This window comes from Diabrotica virgifera, chromosome 8, assembly GCF_917563875.1.
Source record: "Diabrotica virgifera virgifera chromosome 8, PGI_DIABVI_V3a".
NCBI classification, from domain to species: domain Eukaryota; kingdom Metazoa; phylum Arthropoda; class Insecta; order Coleoptera; family Chrysomelidae; genus Diabrotica; species Diabrotica virgifera.
The window spans coordinates 86,947,114-86,971,615 of NC_065450.1; the positions used below are offsets into that span (position 1 = coordinate 86,947,114).

The 24,502-nt window shown below is 32.9% G+C and overlaps 1 protein-coding gene across 1 annotated transcript in view; it reads left to right on the plus strand.

The window, feature by feature from the left end:
- LOC114339406 (angiopoietin-related protein 1-like) overlaps positions 1-24,502 on the plus strand; it is a 262,517-nt gene that overhangs the window by 228,078 nt on the left and 9,937 nt on the right. The window contains exon 5 of the mRNA XM_050659347.1: positions 23,227-23,457. Within this exon, the coding sequence (XP_050515304.1) occupies positions 23,227-23,457 (231 nt within the window). The remainder of the gene's footprint in view (positions 1-23,226; positions 23,458-24,502) is intronic.

A 24,502-nucleotide genomic window follows, 5' to 3' on the forward strand; every position in this document is an offset into this window, starting at 1 on the left:
AAGACGAGAACAAATATATACTTCCGTTTTCATGACTGTCTGTCCGTCCATCCGTGAATATAACTCCTCCGTTACTAATACAGATAGAATGACAAATGAGATGTCGAATGAAAGCTTATAACCCAAGGATGGTGTTAAAGATAAGACATTTGACATCGGACTTCCGGTTTTAGAGTTGCAACCGGAAGTACCTACCGTTTTAAAGCGATATATTATTTGACGTGCCTTAGCAAAATAAGAATAAATGTAGAGATACTTTTGGTTATTATACCTATAATGGGGTGTATGCTGTAACACTTCCGTTAAATTTTAGTGGCCTCTAAAATTTTAACGCCCGCTAAAAATATTTTGGTATTCTGTAAATCATACATCCGTTAAAATCATAACCTAAACCGTTAAAACTCCCTCTAAATAAAAATATTTTAGAGGATGTCAAAACGTACCCGCTAAATTTTTAGCAGTCCGTTAAATGTGGTTTGATTATTTTTGTTGGGTTATGTTTGTATGAATAGTAGTTTGTTATTCTTGTATTATACTGGAGATAAATATTTAAAAATGGAAAATGGCTTTTTATAATATATTTGGTGAAGAAGTACTTAATACATAATAATGAAAGGTAAGTCTCATTTTTACTTTACAATTGACACACTACACCTATAAGTAACAAAATTCAAATGTTTGTTTCTTTTTGTAGAGCTGATTTCAGATTACAACATAAACACAAAGTAAATAATTGACCTGAAAGTAAATAACTACAATTACCATTTCAAAGGAAGTAGGTACCTACAAGTATGTACCTAGAAATGTTATTGAAAAAGTGTTGGAAGTCAAAGATGTTTGTCAAAGCAATTAAATCCTATTAATGCAGGTAAAATTATTTAAAGTTTTTGTGGAACATTACAAAACGTACCAAATGATTACAAAGGTAAAGTTTCAGAAGGTTTATAACCAGATGCAGATTAATAAGATGACCTTAATGTTATTGAAAATAGACCATTTGACCAAAATTAGTGTCGAAGGGGAGAAGAAAAAATAAGATATGCATTTTTTCAGCAATATTTTAATGTATAACTTTATAAATAAAAATGTTTAATTGGAAAATATGAGTTTTACTAAAAAATAATTAAATATAATAAATATTATTTTCTAGGAAACTGTCATTTTCTTCTTCTTCTTAAGGTTTTTGGCCTCTAACAGTCAGTTTTCGGTCAATTTCTAGGTTAAAAGTAGTTCAAAACGATCAACGTGCGACGTTGCCGTATTTGTTCCAAAACCTTTTAGAGGATTCCTCTAAAATAATATTATTTTAGCGGTCCTCTATAATATGTGTTTACAGAATGACAATCTAACCGAAAAGTTTTAGAGGACCGTTAAAAGTTAAATTTTAGAGGCCTCTTAAATTTAACGGAAATGTTACAGAATACACCCCAATTTTCGGTTAAAAAGTTCTAACCGGAAGTGCCATATAATATAATCGCAGAAATAGTACCTGTGACATATCAATCAAATCGTATTGAAGAGTCGAGCTTGAATCTTTGAAAATTAAAATTTAAAAGAAAATTAGGTGTTGAAAATTCTGGGAAAATTCTTGTAACCTGAACGAGGTTACGAGACGGTTACTACAGTTTCCCAGAATTTTCAACACTTAGGTAATTTTCTTTTAACTTTTAATTTTCGCGATTTCCGGAATGGAAATCGAAACTCAAACAGTAGTATTTAAGAAATGTAATTTTCGTTACACCAACAATTGTGGCTCAATCCCATATACACATTATTAAGAGCTTTTTATTGTTTTCTAGGCCAAAATTTTTTTCCATTTTCTTTTGGTAGCTCTCTGGAGGGTAATTGATCTATTTAGTTCTTTTATGCGAATGAACATTCTTGTTCTAAAGAACAAGCGTTTTGCCTTTTCGGGGCATTGAATATCTACACTTTGCAACAAAAGACTTTTTATGAAATTTTCACCACATACTAATCCATCTTTATTATGTGCAGCAAAAAATACCCTGTTGAGACTCTCAATGGCATTCATGAATGCAGAAGATGGTTTTGACAAACCACCCTCGCTCAAATGATCTATCCACGTAAATGATGCACTCGACGAACTTTGCAATGATAAGTCGTTCTTAAATTTATGGCAAATGAATCCTGCCAGATCATTTAACTCCATTCTGTATCTTTTACAGTTAGAGCTCCATTTCCCGCCCCCTATAATTTCCCGGAAATCGGGAAATTTAAAAATGAAGAGAAGAAATTGGTTTTTAATTATTTTTCACTCTCTTTTTTATTTTTCTATTTTATCTTCATTATTTTTCAATGCAATTAGTATTAAAACGTATAAATTTGATTAAATATTGAACATATTTAGAAACAGGAAAATTATAAATTTGTGTTTAATAGTCCTGTCGCCAGGGGGGGTACAACGGCCTCGTTAATTCAGATGGACTTACTCAAGTTTTTTTTATGTATTTTGACCCGTAGAACACGAATTTTTTGGGTAACAGTTGATCCGGATGTCGATAAGATTGTTATAGACCAAGAACTTGAGGAATCAAATAACAGCGATTTTTGGCAAAACAAAACACTATTTTGTATTTTTTGGGCCATTTTAAGTAAAAAATATTTCTACAAGTTTTTTCGTAGGATGCACAGTTTTCGAGATAAACGCGGTTGAACTTTAAAAAAATCGAAAAATTGCAATTTTTGAACCCGAATAACTTTTGATTAAAAAATAAAATAGCAAGTCTGCTTACCGCATTTAAAAGTTTAAGTCAAATTATATCGGTTTTGATTATTTCCATTGGTAAAAATTTATTTTTTTATTGTTTAACAAAGCTATAAACACGTAGGGTTTCCCGTGCTTTTACATGTGTTTTAACGCATGTAACGTAGAAATAGTCTTGATTGCACTAGTACCTATTCTACCTACTCGTTCGATTTTAAATGAGAAATCATAGAAACATCACTCACGCACTAGTTGTTTGTAGCTTTGTTTAACAATAACACAATAAATTTTTAGCAATGCAAATAATCAAAACCGACATAATTTGACTTGAACTTTCAAAGGCGCTAAGCAGAATTGCTATTTTATTTTTTAATCAAAAGTTATTCGGGTTTAAAAATTGCAGTTTTTCGATTTTTTGAAAGTTCAACCGCGTTTATCTCGAAAATTGTGCATCCTACTAAAAAACTTGTAGAAATATTTTTTGCTTAAAATGACCCAAAAAATACAAAATATTGTTTTGTTTTGCCAAAAATCGCTGTTATTTGATTCCTCAAGTTCTTGGTCTATAACAATCTTATCGACATACGGATCAACTGTTACCCAAAAAATTCGTGTTCTACGGGTCAAAATACATAAAAAAAACTTGGGTAAGTCCATCTGAATTAACGAGGCCGTTGTACCCCCCCTGGCGACAGGACTATAATCTGAATTTTCGTTGTTTTTATTATTGAAATAAGTTTTAGGAAAACATAAATTGTTCAGTGTTTGATCTTTCCAGCTGATTCCTTTTTTGTACAGAAATTTGCTGAAATTATAAACACACGTTCGCTTTCTGTTGATGAAGGTCAGAAAGGTCTGATGTTTTTTAGTGCAGTGAGTAATTTTGTAAATGTCCGGTCAGCTGATTTGAATTGTCGTACAACGTGACCTCTTTTTTAATGACCGTTTATAATTTTTCATCGCATTCTTCATAAACATAAATTTAATTAAAAATTAATATTTACGATATAATCCTTGACCCTTCAAAATGAATCAGATCATTTGCATAAACAATAGAATGTTTAGGCTTTAAAAATGTAACTAAAAAATGAAATATTTTAAGTGGAATTTGTTTCAAGCTTCGGTCATATGTCGTATAATCCGTGTATAATATTAATATACGACATAATATGACGGAAGCTCACAACAAATAAGAAGTGTGGAAAAGTCCTATTTAAAACGAAATATTTAAAAAAACCTCAAAAAACACAATTAAACGAATTTATAAGCGAAAACGTATGTTAACTATATGTGTACTGCAAGCTAACTTTTAAAACAACTCTGTGAGTGACGTATTTCGCGCCAAGGAGGATCCGCCCACAAATGTGTACCATCCTATCTCTGGTTGAGTGTATCGTGAGTGAATCCATTGACTTTCTCTCTGATCCGGGGTCAGGGTTCCAAATTACATACCTTGCATATTTTTTTTTTAGGATATGTGGCAAACATATCGATTTCTGAAATAAGAAGCTGCTCAAAAATTATAGTAACATAATTATCACTTAAAGAATACCTACTCTGTTTCTATTTTTAAAGATCTTGATTCCGAGTCAGCAAAAGCATTTTTTTTTATTGATATAAGATGCAAATATTTTTAAATTCCTATTTTCACCGAGTTAATAAACTTATCTGCAAATGTTGAGTATTGTACACTCCCCATCTTGTTAATGCAAGACACAGCTGTCGCGTTATTTATTCCTAAAAAAATGTTACAATTCCTATATTCTTTGAAAAAGGATTTTAAGCCATTATATGCTGCTAGTAACTCAAGTACATTTATATGTAGTTGTTGTTGTTCATGACTCCAAAAACCATGAGTTTTGTTATCAATACAGCATATCCGCCATGTTAAAAGATATGCATCGCAAAATATTTCAAGTACATAATAATTGGATTATTTTATATTTTGCTTACTAATTGGTATGGTACTGGACCACCAATTGTAATCGTTTTTAAGTATTTAGGTATGGTGATTTTAGTGTTATAGCTATCAGTTTTAGAAAGAGCACGCTACTTTTCTTTTTTATTTTTGTTTTTAAATATAATTTTCCTTATTTAACTTCCATAAAAGGACGAATTGTTACAAACTGACCGATTAAGGCTGCAAATGATCTTATTTTACATGTACTTTAATTTTTGATGGTCTGAATACTATTAGATATTTTTTTTTGTCAGCAGGTGCAAAATATATCAGGTTCGAATCAAACGTAAAACCAAGAAAAGTTATATTTTGTGTGGGTGAAAGTATACTTTTCTTTATTTTTTTTATTTATAGTAAATCCCAAGCGGAAAAACCTAGAAAATGTTTAAACACTATTTTCTTTACATTTTAAATATGATTTTGAAATTGGTAAAGGGTCATCTAAAAAATTGACAAAAGTAACGCCACCTGTTATTAGATTATTTAGGGCTGGTTTTAAAGTTTTTGTAAATATAAAAGCCGAGATATTATTCAAACCAAACGGTAAACAGTATAAATGATATAGAAAAATTCTGTACTCAAATTTTAAATATTTTTTAGAATTTTCATGAACAGGAATAGCAAAATAGACAACTTTTAAATCTATTTTTGCCATAAAACAACCCTTAAAAATTAGCTTGAGGACTGACCTATTATCGTCTTCCAGCTTAAAATATGTGGTCAATTATATTCAAATGGGAAATAAGCCACAATTTTACCTAAAAATGATTTTATTAACGTTTCGACGCCGAAATAAAATTGTTCGCATTCACATTATATAGGTGAAACGTCAAGAACATTAGACGTTAGAGTAAATGAACATCAGTCTTATATAAAAAAATAGAGAATTTGATAGATCTCAAATATGTCAACACGCATGGGATAATGAACATAGAGTTCAGTGGAGAGATTCAAGTATAGTCCTAAAAGAAGCAGATAGTAAAAAGAGAAAAATCAAGAAGCGGCTCTAATTATGCTAAATGAAACCAATTGTGTCGCAAATTCCTCGGTAGAATGCAGTAGGATGTGGTAACCCATATTAAAGGAGGAAGTCAATAGAAAGAAAATACCACAATTAGTAAATCAGTAACATATCCAGTTAGTACATATTTAAAATTTAAAATATCAAGTCAGAATTTGGTATTAGTTTTGAGAGTAAACTAAATGTAAACCCAAATACTTACGATGTCGGGATAGTATCACGAGGTTTTTCCTGGTTTTCCCTCGTGATTTACTATGGAATCTCTAACGCGAGAATTTCAGTGCCACCGTTGCATTTAGTTGTCTTTTTAAAGACAGATCACATGCTATGATTTTTTGTGGCGGATATTCTTGAGTTGGGATTGATTTCATGTAATCGAATGAACTATCTTTTAGTAAAGTCGTCCCAGGAACGCAACTCATCAATATTGGCAATATCATTTTAAAGTGGTCTACTTTAAAATGTATAATACGTGTCTGAATTGCCGATATAAATGAGTAAGATTAAATAAATTATTAGAAGAATTTTTTACTAAGCAACAACATTTTTATTTATTTAGTATTATTTTGTATTTTGACAACGACACCCGACTTGGGCATCCAAACGTTAATAAAATCATTTTTAGGTAAAATTGTGGCTTATTTCCCATTTGAATATACTTGATTATAAAAATGCCACAAGAAAATAGCTTCAGAACAACATTAAAATATGTGGCTTCTATAAAGCAATTTAATTGTTTTAACTTCAAAATAAAATCTATGATGTCCGTCCTTTTTGGTCACAAAAACTACAAAGAAAGAAATTGTCCTTCTGTATGTGAAGAAGGAGAAATAGTTCCCTTTTCAAGTAATTTTTTTTTATAAGTCATACTACCAGTTTGGGTCGATGAGAACTTTTGGTGCTCCCTCTTCAGATGGCGTTGTTTTAAATAAAATATTAAAACTAGACCCAACTTAAAACTTTCTTGTCTGAAGTAATCTCTTTCCAGATTTTAATGCAGTTACCCATATTGCCCTATTAATTTTTTATTTACCTTTAATACGACATCCTGGTTTTTTTTTCATTTGGTTTTGGTACTGCTGTCTGTTCGATTGTTTGTACTCGATGCCAGTTGAGGGTGATTTGAGTACTGACTTTGTCCAAATCTTGGTCTGCTCAAAGTTGGATTGAAGTTTAAACGCTGCTGATTAAAGTTGCTACATTCTGAAGGAACTCTTGATGGATGCTGAGTGGAAACAGCAGCTTGGCTTTGTGGTACAGTCTTTGGATAAACAGTGGTTTTTTTTGTGGCTTTGTTGTAGAGATGACTTAATAAAGCTGCTGATTTTGTATCTTTGTTTAATATTTTGACCAAACAAAATTTATTACACTTACTAACTTTGTAATATCAAGGTAGATGTTGTTCTGAAGCTATTTCCTTGTGGCATTTTTATAATTAAGTATTTTCGATGGGAAATAAGCCACAATTTTACCAAAAAAATGAATTTATTAACGTTTCGACGCCCAAGTCGGGTGTCGTTGTCAAAATACAAAATAATACTAAATAAACAAAAATGTTGTTGCTTAGTAAAAAATTCTTCAAATAATTTATTTAATCTGACTCATTTATATCGGCAATTTAGGCATGTATTATAGATTTTAAAGTAGAAGACTTTAAAACGATATTAAATATATTTAAAATCAAGGTAGATGATAAAACACAAGGTAGAATGTGCAAAAAGTAGTTAAATATATTATATTCTATTCTAAATTTCTGGGCTACTCTAAGTAACTCTGCGAAATGGGAGCAGCTCAAAATAAAGATTTTCTGGGCTACTAAAAAGTACCCTATTCTATTTTATTGTTTGAGGACAAACCAAATAAAAATTTAGTGTAAGTTAACTTACTACCCTCGTAATATAAAATCAAGGCAAAATGTGCAAAAAATAGTTAAATAAATATATTCTATTGTATTCTAAACTTCTGGGCTACATTAAAGTACCTCGGAGAAATAGAAGCAGATTAAATAATCATAAAGATTGTCTGTGATACTAAAAAGTACCCTCTGCTGTAGTTTTATTGTTTGAAGTGTATTGAAATTCTATTGTATTCTAATTGTCTGGGCTACTGTAAAGTACCTCTAAGAAATAGAAGCAGATCAAATAATCATAAATATTGTGTGGGCTACAAAAAGTACCTCTGCTCTAGTTTTATTGTTTGAAGACAAAACCAAACAAATAATTTAGTGCAAGTAAACTTGCTTGTAATACGAAATCGAAGTAAAATTTACAAAAGCAGTTAAATTAATATATTTTGTTCTATTCCAAACTTCTGGACTACTGTAGAGTACCTCTGAAAAATAGAAGCAGGTCAAATAATCATAAAGATTTTTTTTGTACTACTAAAAAACAGCCCCTGCTCTAATTTTATTGTTAAACCCTTTATTTTATTCTATTCTAAACTTTTGGGATGCTGTAGAGAACCTCTGAGAAATAGAAGCTGGTCAAATAATCATAAAGGTTTTTTGGGCCACTAAAAAATACCCCTGCTCTAATTTTATTGTTAAACCCCTAATAATTTAGTCTGTATTACTTTGGGCTAACTTAAGATACCCTTATTAACACAAACAATATAAATTTTTGCATAATATCATGTCCGTTGGACATTTTGCTACAAAATAAACATTAATAGGAAAGCCAGTGCAGTGTGGCAACATAGCACCTGTTACATCTCTGTGTGTTTTGAGTAATTCGAATAGGAAAGTTGGCGAGATGTAGTAACTATGACAACAGAGAAATATATTGATAACAACAAAAAAGGACTCAGCGTTTGACTTTGATTAAAATTGTCATTTCGTAAATACTTAATATTTATAGTTCGATCTATTCACACATAATTTAAGTTATCTAACATAAAATAATTCAAAAATATCTTATAAATACCTTGGTCTTTTTGGATAAACAACGATTAAACCCAAAAATGTCATATAATAAATACCTTAACTTTACCAGTTTCTGTTGCAACTTTTCATATTTCCGTCTCTTTCGGGATACATAATTATTCTCTGATGACTTTTTTGGTATTTTAAACACTTTCTAATAATTTTTATAAAACTATTTGGAAAACACTTGTGATCAGTACGCGCACAGAAAAAAAACAGTGATGCGCGGACGTCACTTGTCAAGAGGCTTGAAATCTTCTTTTTCTTCTTCTGTTTCTTTAAACTGTGATCAGCGGCCCGAAAATACCACTACCATAAGTACAAATGTTCGAAATGTATTGCGAAGGACAATTATATGCGATTTACGCGATAATATTTACGCCATATTGTACGATTATTTAATTTAAAAATAATAGTATATTACTTTATGAGGCGGAGAAGCATGACTTTTCTTGACGCGCCCGATATTACGCGCCGAACGAAGTGAGGCGCGTAATAGAGGGCAAGTCAAGAAAAGTCGCTTCTTTGCCGAATAAAGTATACTATTTTTTCTTCAAGCGTAGCAATTTTCAACCATAAATAGTACAATTTATACGCTATTTTTACTCGAAATTAACTGTGACAACTATCAAAGTCGTCTAGATGTTAGAAATTAAAATAATTAAGTCGTCGGAATGATTGCTGAAAGTTGTGCTCGACCATCAGTATCATCAAAAATTACCAATGCGTATCAAGAGTCGGGAACATTTTTGCACGGTTTCAATTTTGAAAATGCCTCATTAACTAATTGTACTTTTAATATTACTATAAATAAAAATGATGTTTAATTGTTGTTAATGACATTTGTATTGTTGCTTGCTTTGTGACATATTTCATATTGTTGCCATGACAACATTTTTCCCTCCGCCGTAAAGAAGTGGGAAAAAAACTGCTGCCGGCGGAGACATCAAACTTTGACAGGATCAAGTTAGATAAGTAATTTCATCATTATTTGACGTTTGAAGAAAAAATAATTGTATCATACTTTCAAAAAAAATTCACAAAAATGTGCTTGAATTGTTGATTTCATCCCCTATGGCCCCCATAAGAATAGCTATGATACCATTTTGATAGGCAACCCATTCCGGTTGTGTTAGTCTATGTATGAAATTTAATAAAAAATGTTTCATCCGGCAAGCAAATATGTATGTATATTTCGACCTCCTACTCGAATCTTAGACTATAAGATTAGGAGATTATGAGATGCATGAGAAGAAACGCACCGGATAGCTTAAGACAGGCGAATATGGAAAACAGAAAAGGAGGCCTACTTCTTGCACTGGACCAGAAGAGGCTACTTAAGAAGAAGAGAAGTTACCGAATGCCTTTTCTATCGGCCTCATTAATTCAGATTAGTTTCTAAAAAGTCAAAAATTTGCATTAGATACTCGAAATTGTAGAAATTAATCTAGTCAAAATACTCGTTCTTCTTCTTCTTCTTCTTGCTCCTTAATAGGCTCGCGCCTGTTCCATTTTCGCATGCCTCCTCATCAGATATCCGGGTTGTCACTCCCTCTCTTCCTTGCCCTTCCTGTACTCCTTCGGCCGTTTGGTGATCTGTCTCGTGTTATCTTTACCAGTCTTCCTTCTCCCATTCTGCTCATATGGCTATACCATTCTTTTTTTTCTTTTCATTGTCGTCATTTATATTCTCTATATTATAGATTTGCCTGAGGTCTGTGCTACGTTGTCTATCCCACAATTATTTTCCTGTGATATCTCGAATTGTTTTTATTTCACACGTTTCCATCAGTATTTTTGTCCTTGTGGTGTCAGGTCTTGTTTCCGCAGTGTAAGTCATAATTGGCCTAACTACTGTCCTATAGATGTTGCTATTCTGTAGACTTTGATGTTTGCTGTAGGTGAATTAGCACTCCCAGGTAGCTGATACTTCTTTCTTGCTGGATTATTTTGCTGTCCACTTCCAGCTTGCACCTTATTGGATCTTTAGAGATTACCATACATTTTTTTTATTTGGTGATATTATCATGTTGAACTTTCTTGCTGTTATATTAAATTGGTAAAAAAGTCTCTGAAGGTCATCTTCACTCTCTGCAATAAGTATGGCGTCATCTACATGGCAAACTATATATAATTTCTTATAGATAATTTCTTATAGATAATTTCTTATAGATAATTTCTTATTTTATAGATTATTTATTATCTTATAGATAATTTCTTAATTTCTTATAGATAATTTCTTTACCCATTCTGTACCCTATACTCAGGTTTTTAACTTTATGAATAATACCTAGTCCAGAAAGCCACTGCGCACCCGCTAGGAAAAATATTCCGATTCGGATTTTTTGCACAATCTTACTCAAAAAGGACCCTTTTCAACAAATTTGCATGTTGCCAGGACCAAAAGTTGGTCAAAATTTTTTTAAACGTTTTTTTTTTGTTTTTTTCCTAAAATTTATTTTTTTGCATGGAACAAAGTTTTTTTAGGTTTTTTGGATCATTCAAAACAGAAAAGGTCTTTAGTGACTTTTCTCTAAAGTTATTGACATACAAGTCTTTGACATATAAGCGATTAAAAATTGAAAAATTGCGAAATCGTCCATTTTTAACCTTCAAAAACTATGTGAAAAACTTAAAATTTTAATGTTGCCAAGGTAGGCAGATATTCTTTAAACGTCGATTGATGAAATCCTGAAGAGTTTTTTTTTGCAATACAGTATTCAAAACTCATTTGTTTTTTAATTTCTAATCACGCGTCCGCGACACTATTTTCCACCGTTGCATGTGTATGCAGTATGATGCAAATGAAAGGAATAAATTCGTTATTTTGTAAGCCGGCGAATTTAAGGAAAAAACCCGAAACAGGTGGATTTTTATATTTAAGTTTTGATATTGTGGCATATATGGTATACTAGTGACGTCATCCGCCTGGGCGTGATGACGTAATCGATGATTTTTTTAAATGAGAATAGGGGTCGTGTGGTAGCTCATTTGAAAGGTTCCTCAATTCTCTATTCAGTAATGTAATTTCATTTACATTTTTTCATTTACATTTACATTTCATTTACATTCAATGTAAGTTCATTTACATAATTATTTATACAGGGTGTCCAAAAAATTTTTATTAAATTAAATTATTTGACAAAAAAAGAAGTAGAAGGACACCCTGTATAAATAATTATATAAATGTTTATATTGCTGAATAGATAATTGAAGAATCTTTCAAATAAGCTAGCACACGACCCCTATTCTCATTTAAAAAAATCATCGATTACGTCATCACACTCAGATGGATGACGTCACTAGTATACCATATATGCCACAATATCATAACTTAAAAATAAAAATCGACCTGTTTCGGGATATTGCTTAAAGTCGCCGGTTTACGAAATAACGAATTTATGCCTTTCATTTGCACCATACTGTATACTGTCGCATGTCGGTGGAAAATAGTGTCGCGCACGCTTGATTATCAATTAAAAAACAAAGGAGTTTTGAATATTGTATTGCAAAAACTCTTCGGGATTTCATCAATAGATGTTTAAAGAATATCTGCCTATCTCGGCAACATTCAAATTTTCAGTTTTTCATATAGTTTTTGAGGGTTAAAAATGGTCGAATTCGCAATTTTTCAATTTTTAATCGCTTATATGTCAAAAAATATCAACTTTAGAGAAATGTCACTAAAGACCTTTTCTATTTAGAATGATCCAAAAAACCTAAAAAAAACTTTGTTCCATGCAAAAAAAATTATTTTCGGAAAAAAACAAAAAAAAAAAGTTTAATAAATGGGGTCTTTTTTGAGTAAGATTGTGCAAAAAATCCGAATCGAAATATTTTTCCTAGCGGATGCGCAGTGGCTTTCTGGACTATAATTTCATCCACGATGAGACTAAACAGCAGCGGGCTCAATGAATCTCTTTGACGTCTGTCTCTTTCCACTTGTATCGGCTGTGTTAGTTTGAAATACATACTCACTTAATTCTTAATAAACATTATAAAATTTGTTTTTTATTTCTCTTGTTAATAATTTTTCTTGCTAAAGGGGCCAATTTTCCCCGTAAAATATGTTAGATTTTAAGTTATCAAATATATTTTGTAAGAATTAAAAGCAGTGGTTTTTTGTGCTGTGCCCAGCAGTGTTTCTCATAACGTGAACCAATACTTGGGTCACGTTATGAGAGACAGTAAATATAAAGTAATTGCACTAATTATTTAAGGGAAAATAGATAGCAGCAGAAGGGGTACAGGGAGGCAGGGCCGCCCGTAAGGGCTACTGGCGCGTGTGTGCAAAAAAATATTTTTGCGCCCCTTAAGGCATTTTGGTTCATGTTTATTTATTTATTTCTTTGAAGGTAGGTAGGTATTTTGGTAGGTGCTTGAAATAAGATAAAAAACTGAACTTTAGAAGTCATAATAAGTTTTAATGGGGTTTCCCCGAAAAGTGCTTCATTTTTAGAATATTTCACGTAGAAATATTCGACTTGGAATTTGACGAATAAGAATGTACTTTTCATGAGCTTCAATTTTGGATTTACTAGGTCTATAGACTTTATGATTATAGGTAACTACATATAACATTTTTCGTTTTTTTATTAGCTAAATTTTTGATAACAATATTTTTCGATAAAATACTTAGTTTTTGAGTGATTTGCGAAAAACCGCCTAAAAAACGTGTTTCTTTTTTGTTGAAAAATAAACATTTTCACTCGCAAATAACTCGGAAAAGTATTGAATTAGTTACAAAACTCGATAGGACAAAAGTTGCTTAGAATTAGGCAGTTTATCCATTTCCTATTTCATATTTTAAACCTATATTTTTTCGCCCCCGAGAAGGGGTAATTTTCACCTCCCAAGCAAACGTAACCAACGGCACAAGTCCAACTTTAAAGTGAAGGGAGGTAGAACCTATTAAATCCAAATTTTCAAACAATTACCTTGTGACCCAAAACTTACACGGTATCGCTGTATGTCACTGGGCTATATGGTCCAAGAGCTGTGAGACATTTTTGAGTAGGTATTTTAGGCAACCTGAAAATTTTTCAGGTGACTCTTCCATGATAACCTAATACAAAAATGCCGGTCTGGCTGGAGGGTAGCGGTTATTTTCCGCAAAAAATCCCCCCCAAAGTTAAACAAAAGAGTAAAAATTGTTATTACAAAAAATATCATTGACATGACTTTAAAGTAAATTTAAATATTCAAATATAAAGAAAATAAACAGGCTAGGCGATTTAAGGGCGATTTTAACTCTGCAGGATACTTGCATGGGCGCCCCAGGATTATTTTCAGGGGATGCATCTGAACTTCAGAAGATTTCATCTGAATCTGTACATACTATTAACGAGTATAAAATATACAACTATATACATGACTAGCTATGTACATTCCTTCCGGACAAGGAGGTGCAATTGTTATTTTGACAGGGTATTTTTAAATATTAAAAATAAATATTCTAAAAAATACAGGTTTTTTTTGTTGGAATTTTCCAACTGCCAGGTGATTAAACAAATTACGCGTGCATATAAATGAAAAGCGCTATAGGTAAGCAGCAGTGTGAGAAATATCGTATATCGATAGCTGTTTGCGTCCTCTGTTGTAGCTAGAAAAATCACGTGACCTTTAGATATCCATGTTGTTGTTTCTCGAAACGTTAGAGTAATTATTATATATTATAGTTTTCTAATTTTTCTTAATTAAAGAAGAAGAAAATACGTACTATACAATAGATTTTGCAAATATGATAGAAAAAAGCCAAATTTATTATTATAAATATATAGGTAGTAAAGTATAAAACTATAAACTAAATTAATTCTGTGTCCGAATCTTGTACTTCTTCTTCAAAATCCACATCTGAGCTTAAATATTCATTCTCTTCTTCTTCGTCAGACTCCCCTCGAGACTAAGATTCCTCTTCTACATGATCTGTAAATGGTTGTAATATGTATGTAGAATTATTTAAAAACTAATTAGTCATTAATTAGTTGAGTTGCTACGTATTCTCCGTCCATTTATACGGAGTCGAAGCCTGGACAATCACGGGTGCATCTGAAGAAAGACTTGCCATTGTTGAGATGTGGAGTTATCGAATAATGTTAAATATATCATGGACACACGTAACAAACACGGAAACATTAAGAAAGATGAAAAAGGCAAAAGAAATACTCAACACTATGAAGGAAAGAAACATAACCTAATTTGGTCATATACTAAGAAATAAAAAACGTGATGTGATTGGTTATATAAGGAAAAGTATTAAGCATTGTATGTAAGCATGTGTTGAGTATTTCTTTTGCCTTTTTCATCTTTCTTAATGTTTCCTTGTTTGTTAAGTGTTGTGCCCATGATATTTTTTACATTATTCGATAACACCACATCTCAACAATGGCAAGTCTTTCTTCAGATGCGGCCGTGATTGTCCAGGCTTCGACTCCGTATAAAAGTACAGAGAATACGTAGCAACTCAATTAATTAATCACTGATTAATTTTTAATTAATTCTAAATTCATATTACAACTATTTACAGATCATGTAGAAGAGGAATCTGAGTCTCGAGGGGAGTCTGACGAAGAAGAAGAGAATGAACATTTAAGCTCAGATGAGGAGTTTGAAGAAGAAGTACAAGATTCGGACACAATTAATTTAGTTTAAAAGTTTTATACTTTTTTACCTATATATTTATAATAATTAATTTGTCTTTTTCTATCATATTTGCAAAATCTATTGTATAGTACGTATTATTTTCCTTTTATTAAGAAAAATTACTTAAAAAACTATAATATGTATAATCATTATTCTAACGTTTCGCGGCACAACAACATGGATATCGCCAGGTCACGTGATTTTCTCGAGTGAACGGACTCGCTCAGCTACAACAGAGGACGCAAACAGCTATGGGTATACGCTCTTTCTCACACTGCTGCTTACCTATAGCGGTTTCATTTATATGCACGCGTAATTTGTTTGATCACATGGCAATTGGATAATTTCACCAAAAAAACCTGTCTTTTTTAGAATATTTATTTTTAAAATTAAAAAATACCCTGTCAAGATAACAATTGCACCTCCCTGTCCGGAAGGAATGTACATAGCTATGCATGTATAGTTGTATATTTTATACTCGTTAATAGTATGTACAGATTTAGATGAAATCTTCTGAAGTTCAGATGCACCCCCTGAAAGTAATCCTGGGGCGCCCATGCAAGTATCTTGCAGAGTTAAAATCGCCCTCAAATCGCCTGGTCTGTTTATTTTCTTTATATTTGAATATTTAAATTTACTTTCAAGTCATATCAATGATATTTTTTGTAATAACAAGTTTTGCCTTTTTTTAATTTGGGGGGGATTTTTGGGGAAAATAACCGCTACCCTCCAGCCAGACCGGCATTTTTGTATTAGGCTATCATAGAAGAGTCACCTGAACAATTTTCAGGTTGCCTAAAATACCTACTCAAAAATGTCTCACAGCTCTTATACTAATAGGTACAATAGAAAAATAAAAAATATCTATTAATAATTGTAGTAGCGATATTTTCCCAGAGTTTGCTGTTGCAAATGCATTAATTACATCGCTAAAATTTATACCATCAAAAATTTCTTATTCAATTGCTAAAATAACTTTTACTAAAATAACGCTTTAATTTCAAAACAAATGATTGGAGTCTATATCCTTATTATTCTGATCTGTCAGTCGTTCTTCGAGAACAAAACAACGTTTGAAAAAATCGCTGTCACTTAATTTAAATAATATGTTTCGTGTGTATTTATACCTAACACTGTTTAATTTCTCAACTTTTGTTTTACAATGAATTTTTTTGCAATTTTTTTTAAATTTTTGACCCTGGGTTTTGGCGCCCTTAAAGGATGGTGCCCGTGTGCATTGCACACTTTGCACATGTGGTAGCGGGGGCCCTGCAGGGAGGAGGAGACACGCGTGCCTTCAAAACTTGCGGCAATGATTCGGATTATCATCTGCCGAACTATTCAGATCTGCCGTAAACAAGGTCACAATAGCCAAGTTAATAGCCAACCGTCGAAACGGACATCATTATCGTCATCATCATCATCATCATCAATCAGCCCCGATTTGTCCATTGTTGAACATAGGCCTCCTCCAGATATTTCCATCTTCTGTTCTGCATCTCTGCTATCCAATTGTGCACGATTCTTTTGAGGTAGTCGGTCCATCACGTTGGGGGGTCTTCCTCGGCTTCGCTTGTCTATCCGTGGAACGGATAAGGCAGGTGAAAAAGAAGAAGAAGGTTTTTTTATGATGTACCATAAAATATTAAGCTGCTTAAGTACAATAGTCACTTCAGTCTGACTGATACACCAGTCGATTATCAAGTTGTTTTTGAAGTGAAGACTTCTTTAGGGACTTGGTGCGATTTTTGGATAGTGGAAAAAGCATTGAATTCGCGACCGTCATCGCAACCGTCATTGCGACCGTCATCGCTTATGCTACATATTATTTGTATGTATATATAAATTGTATAGAAGTATTTAAATTTAAAATAAATGTAAAACCTATTTTAGGATGGGAAAAAGGATTTATTTCGCTACCATGATCGCGACCGTCATCTCTTCGGCGAAATAAATTTTGTACAAACATATGTTACGGTTAACGTACGAAATCAGGTTAATCTCAATATTACCCAGTTAATATCGAGATTCACCAGTCTAGTTGGTTAATGTCCGAAGCTAAACGATCTTCAGCCTTCAATCGGGCATTAACCGGCTAATCTCGACATTAACACATGTGTCTTGTTAAAGTCCACATTGTTTTGTTGGGTAATCAAGTGGTATTCGTGCAAGAAGTATAGTTATTTGAAAGTGAAAATTTAAGTACTCAATATGTCCAATGAATTTACCGGTTTTACGAGAATCTTGATAAAATTATTTCCACAAAAAGGGATGACAACAGTGCTTATTTATCTCGTGAAAAATATGATTTAATTTGTAATCAAGTGAAAGAAGCAAAACGACAAGCTAAGAGAACAGCGTTGTCATATCGACGTTTAGCCAAATACGATGTAGTGAATTTGGCAAATCATTTCAAACTTATTGCTCCTTTGCAAGAAGGCAAGGAGAATTTTTTATGTTATGTAAAAAAAAGAGGAATTATTTGATATTCTTTTTGAAGTACATTTAAGTATTGACCATGGAGGAAGAACAAGAATGCTAAATTTTTTAAATGATGCATTCAAAAATATTACACAAGAAGTAGTAATACTTTTTTTATTTTACCGCACACATTATTACCGGCTGCAAAAATTGGCGATATTGTTAGATTACCTGTCCCCGATGTTGATAGAGGACGAGCTGAGGCAAGGAATATATTAGGCGTTGTTACCACGGCTGAAGATAACATGTATTACAAAATTGGAACAGAAAAGGGCATATTATCACAGTTATTTGCAAGAAATCAGTTTAGTGTATGATGTCCGGCTCCCCTTATTGCTGCCGAAAAAGTTTTAGTTGTTGAAAAATCTCTTCGTGAGATTGCAGCAACTTCATCTCTATGTGGTGGTCAAGGATACAAAAGATGCTCGATGCTCGTGCAAAACTAAATGTGGTTCAAAAAAGTGCTGCTGTAAGGCAGCTAATATTTTTTATGCAACTCTAAATGTCACGGAAGTTTGTCATGTTTGAAAAAATATGTAGCAGGTATTTTTTATGCAATTGGCAACGTTGTATTATTTTCAAACACATCATGATACTATGACAGGAAGATATGCACACTTGCAATTCTAAATTCAATCGACTGGCGCATGACGTCACTGCGAGACTAAACCAGGGAACTTGTTTGTATCTTATTTTGACGATGAATCATATGGCAACGCTGTTTCATTACTATAAATGGATAACTTGAAACTTGAACTGTTAACGGTGAGTGGCCCTTGATGCCATATGTTGCACTAAGAATTCATAACTAGTTACTTTATGTGGATACGTGGTTTGAAAATGCAGAATTAATTTGTAAAATTAATTATAGAAATATATGAATCTACGATTTGATTGTGTACATTACAAACCAAATAAATAAAGCTATCAGACATAAATTAAATATTATACAAAGCCGGTAAAACGTAATTAATTTGAAAAATAAACGAAAAGCGTGTCACACTTCAGACTTTATGAATATTATTTATTATTATTTATTTATTTATGATAATATTTGACAATTTTTATGATTTTTCTCTTGTCAATATTATAATTATCTTTAATATTTTTATTTAGCATCCTTATTTTAAAATATATTTTACATCTAATAAAAAGTAATTTTACGTCTTCACTGAGATTTACTTGTTTTGCGGCTTCTAATACGGTTTTCAGATAATGTTTACTAATTTTTAATGTACTGAGATTCATCATCATCGTCCAACCAATTCACATCCACTGCCGGACATAGGTCTCCTCCAATTGTTTCCACACTTCACGGTTTTGTGCTGATTGTTGCCAGTTTTTACTAATCCACCTGATATCATCTGTCCATCGTGTAGGCGGCCTTCCTCTACTGCATTTATCTTCTCTTGGTCTCCATTCCATCAGCTTTCGTGTCCTTCTTGAATCTTTCAGCCTGGCGACGTGTCCTGCCCAGTTCCATTTGTGCCTGGTGATACGTTCTATAACATCTGTGATACCGGTTCTTTCTCTGGGACCTTCATGTCTTATTTCATCCCGTAGGGTTACGCCCACCATGGATCTTTCCATACGCCTTTGAGCAACCCGCATTTTCGACGTGTTGCCTTGGTTAGAGTCAGTGTCTCTGCTCCATATGTCATTACCGGCAGCACACATTGGTAAAACATTATAAGTACGAAAGAAGTACTGCGATTATAAGTACGAAAAATATGTTCCAGTTCACTACATTTAGTTACAAATTCCAGGGTTGGTTTTAGTAAACTATACCCTCAGAAACGAGGTTTACCCAAGTAAACGATTTATAGTTAGCATCCGGAATCCCATCATCTTAACGTTCCTACAGCTGAAAGGGGGAGCCTTTTTTCTTAATAAACGATAGGACCTTGCCCCTGCAGCGTGCGAAGAAATTGCTGAAGCAGTATCTCTTCAATTGACCACTTAATTTGTTTTTTAGTTTTTAATTTTTTTGACTGCCCTTTAGTAAAAATTCTTTCTGTACTTTTTTCCTCTTTATCTCTACTAAAAAGTTCCTTAAATTTTTTATTTTCAGTTTGGAAATTTTTTATTTGTTTCATGGCTTTTTTGACTATGTCGTTTTCACTTAATTTAAATAATTTTTACGTAGATCGTAAAAAATATATATTATGTAAATTTGTAGATTTTAAAAATAGGTTTTTTCTCTTACATTACAGTTTAAGTAGCGATAACCTAAATTTTGTGTCGCAAGTTTCTTCTACTCCTTGTTTTGCAATCTGATCTAACAGATTTGACATTTCAGGTTGTAGTTCATTTGTGTTTTCTCTGTAATAAAAGTTAAATATATAAAGAACACATTTCATTACCACATTCGTAGTAAAAAATACATCCAAAATGAGTTATTTATGGAGCTATCAAAAATAAAGTGTTACTTCGAATTCAGAGTTCTATTAAAATGGCCAATATTATCTATAGAAACATTTTGTCTGTCGTTAAATTATGTATAAAATCAAAATACTTACATGTTTTTAATACATTTCTTATCTCTATTCTTCATTTGCGTGTATTTTCAATCGATGTTTTAGCATTTGGGGTCTTTATTAAATGAAAAGAAGGTATTGCATTTCTTAACTTCCACTTGTTGTCAGGTAATCCCAATAGTTTTTCTTTTAAACAATAGTCAGCTTCTGTAAAATATTTTGAGCATATTATTCTCGCGGTATCTACATTAAATTTGTCTCGCTGAAAACACTTGGAGACCCACACTTTACGTATGTGTTTGTCTCTAGAAAACACGAAAAACGACACCTCGAAAAAGTTTTGCTTTTTTTATTGTTATTGTTTAAACAACCCACCACTGCACAATACAGGTAAACAAAAATTAGTCTTCTTTATAAAGTAGGTACAGATTGCTGAGAGCAACTTGCGTTCGATAAACAAATTAGGTGATATTAACACAGTAAACTCAACGTTTTCACCAAAAAATTTATATAACTATATAATATAAAAGTTTTTACTACATAAACGAATCAACAAAAATCTCATTCAATACGTTTTGAAGCAACACGTGAGAGATAACTATTGTATTAACACGAATGAACATGAACACAAATGAAGAATTCAACTTGGCGCCAGGAAAGTTTTCTCTGGTTTGCGTCACAGTGAGCGATAGGGATGCAAGACCATCATGCGCGTTGATTTATCTTATGGAGAATTCTCACGACGAGGTCGAGGCGCGTGTTGAAGCGAGATTCAAGTGGGTCCTAATTTAAACGTCGGCAAAGAGAGATATAATATATATAATAGTGGAAAAGAAAGAGAACGCAGATACCCCACAAGACGGTAAAATTAGTAATATTTACACTTTGTGATAAAATGTCCCGAAGAATACAGGCAACCAAAAAGTTGACCGCTCTCAGTGGTGGAGATAAAAATATTAGTTGGTTTTTTTAATTCTCACAATGATAAAAATTAGAACAAAACGTAGTTTGACCATAAAATTACCACGCTACTGATCATACCCTCGGCTGACGAGACATCCACACTATCCACAGGCTAATAAATTTTAGCATTTGGTGTTATTTTAAGGGTCATAAATACCAAATTTTGACAGAAATTTCTCTATCTCTTCTTACGTTTAATCTTTTTCACGTTGGGTTGAATTCCGTCTTCAGTTTTTATCTTTTTCTGTTACATTTTTTTATTTCACTCATAATGTCGCAACACGCTCTGTCAGTTTTCCTCTTTACATTATTCAACATTAACCAAGGAGAATAGTTAAACTCGACATTAACCTGTTAATGTCAATATATCTGAATTTCGTACGACATTAACATTACATTTCGGTTAAAGTCAAGATTAACCGGTTAATGTCGAGATTAACCATTTTCGAAGTTTAACCGTAACATATGTTTTATGTGTATGCATACATAAATTATATAACAGCGAAACTACAGGGTAACCTTCCATGGTGCTTAATGTATGATGATGATGTCGTGTTAGTAGGAAATAGTGAAAGAGACTTAGAACAAAAACTGGAACAGTGGAGACAAGCTCTGGAGGAAAAAGGTTTAAAACTTAGTAGGACAAAGGCAGAGTATTTGCAATGTACATTTAAAGATCGAGTTACTAAAAATAACATGGTATCTTTGGATGGTGAAGCATGATTGTAAAAAGCAATAGTTTTAAGTACCTACCTGGGATCGGTATTACACAGAGTAATGGAGAAATAGATGGAGATGCATGCAGCAGAATTAGGGCTGGATGGATGAAGTGGAAGGAAGCGAGTGGTGTGCTGTGTGATAGGAAAATTCCAATGAAGTTGAAGGGAAAATTCTTTAAAACAGCCATAAGACCGGCTATGATGTACGGAACTGAATGTTGGGCAGTGAAAAAGAAAGAGGAACAACGAATGCATGTGGCGGAAATGAGAATGCTTAGATGGATGAGTGGAGTGACAAAAAAGGATAAAATTAAAAATGAGTATATTAGGGGAAGTCCAGGTGTGGCACCAATTGATGCTAAAATGAGAGAGCATAGGTTGAGATGGTTTGGTCATGTTCAACGTCGAGACGCTAATCACCCAATACGAAAAATTGCTGAAGTGCAGATTCCTGGAAGGAGTAGGAGAGGAAGACCAAAGAAGACGTGGGGGGAGACGATTAGGCAGGATATGTTGGTAAAGGGGATTAATATTGATATGACTCAAGATAGAATTGTATGGAGAAATACAATTAGGGAAGCCGACCCCGCACAGGGATAAGGCAAAGAGAATGATGATGATGCATACATAAATTATATAGAAGTATTTAACTTTAAAATAAATGTAAAACCTATTTTTGGATGGGGAAAAAGGATTTATTTCGCGACCGTCATGAATTTATTTAAGTGAAAATTTCTTTAGGGACGTTGTGCACTTTTTGGATGAAAAATGTATTAAATAGGCGACCGTCATCGCGACCGTCATCTCTTCGACGAAATAAATTTTGTACGTATATTTATTGAAGTGAAAATGTCTTTAGGGACGTTGTGCACTTTTTAGATGGGAAAAAGTATTGAATTAGCGACCGTCATCGCGACCGTCATCACTTAGACGAAATAAATATGGGAAGTGAAAACTTCTTGAGGGACGTTGTACACTTTTTGGATGGGGAAAAAGTATTAAATTAGGGAACATCATTGCTTCGACGAAATAAATTTTTGAATTTAAAATTTCTTTAGGGACGTTGTGCACTTATTGGATGGGGAAAAAGTATTGAATTTGCGACCGTCATCACTTCACTGAAAAAAATTTTGTACGTATATAAATTACGTGTATGTATACATAAATAGCATACGGGATACGCATCGCGTATATGCTATAGGTATATAACTTCTTTTTGGATGGGTAAAAAGCATTGAGCTCGTAATTTATTTACTATAAGAAGTTTTCACTTCTGTCGGCACTCCCACGAGTGCCTTCAATTTTTTTTTTATTTTAGCGTTTGAAGCTAACCAGCTGCTTGTGGAGTTAGTAGACAAGGATGGAATAATCGCTTACGCCTTATATGACTCTTTTGCTATTGGTTCCGAGCTGGAGGATTACTATTTAAGTACTTTAAAGGGATATTCTGGAGATGCTGGCGATTCATTAATTTACCATTTAGGACAAAAATTTACTACCAAAGATCTGGACCTAGATCAATATTCTGGTAACTGCGCGGAAGTGGAATGTACGTATTAACTAATTGATGATTATAAGTGATATTTTTATTTGCATGCAATATACAGTAGGGTGGATCGAAAAACGGGTTTTTTCTATTATACAATTCTAATAGCACGGAAAACTTGCGCATAGACGTCATTATAAAGGGAAAAATAATAAAAAAAATTTTTTTTCAAATTTGAAATCGCGCAGAAGGCCTAAAGTTACAAAAAAATACAAAATACCGGTAATTTTCAAAAACATCTAAAATTACAAAAAAAAGTCTGTTTTCGTTCTAATAGTGAGAAAAGTGTTGTCAAGAGTGTCCTTAATGCATACAAAAAATAATTAGACCTGTTCCCGTTTATCTGAATTCGCGCAAAAAGCCTAAAGTTGCAGGTTGTTTCGTAAAATAACGATATTGCATTATTTTTGACGATTTTTAGACATATTCCAAAACCATACCATTTGTATTTTTAATTTGTAATAGTGTGAAAACCATTCAAAATTGTTTTCCTAATCCATAAAAAATACTTTCAGACCTGATATTCCTTAACTGTATTCGCGCAAAAGAATAACGCTTACTCCCCTTCGCCGGCACCGAGTGGACTCGCCCACCCGTAGTTGAACTCGCACACGTTACTACTTGATCAGTGAGCCAGGTGGTAAATACATTGGTCATGTCACACCAATGAAAGGGACCGCCAATGAAATTATTGCAGACAGTATTTACGAACACTTAGAAAGGAAAGAATTTGGTATAAGTGCAGTAGAGGCCATTGGATGTGATGGAACAGTCACAAACACTGGATGGAAAAGCGGTGTTGTACATAACATTGAAGTTAAGTGTCGTCGTCCTTAACAATGGTTTATCTGCTTTCTACATTTCAACGAGTTACCTTATAGGTATTTGTTTGATCACTTGGATCGAACGACAACAGGACCAGTTTCATTCAGCAGTCCAGTTGGAAAACAACTCCGTGGCTGTGAGAAACTCCCTGTTGTAGATTTTGAGCCGATCCAATCAGAAGAAGTCATTGATATCACTAAAACCGATCTGAGTAAAGATCAGC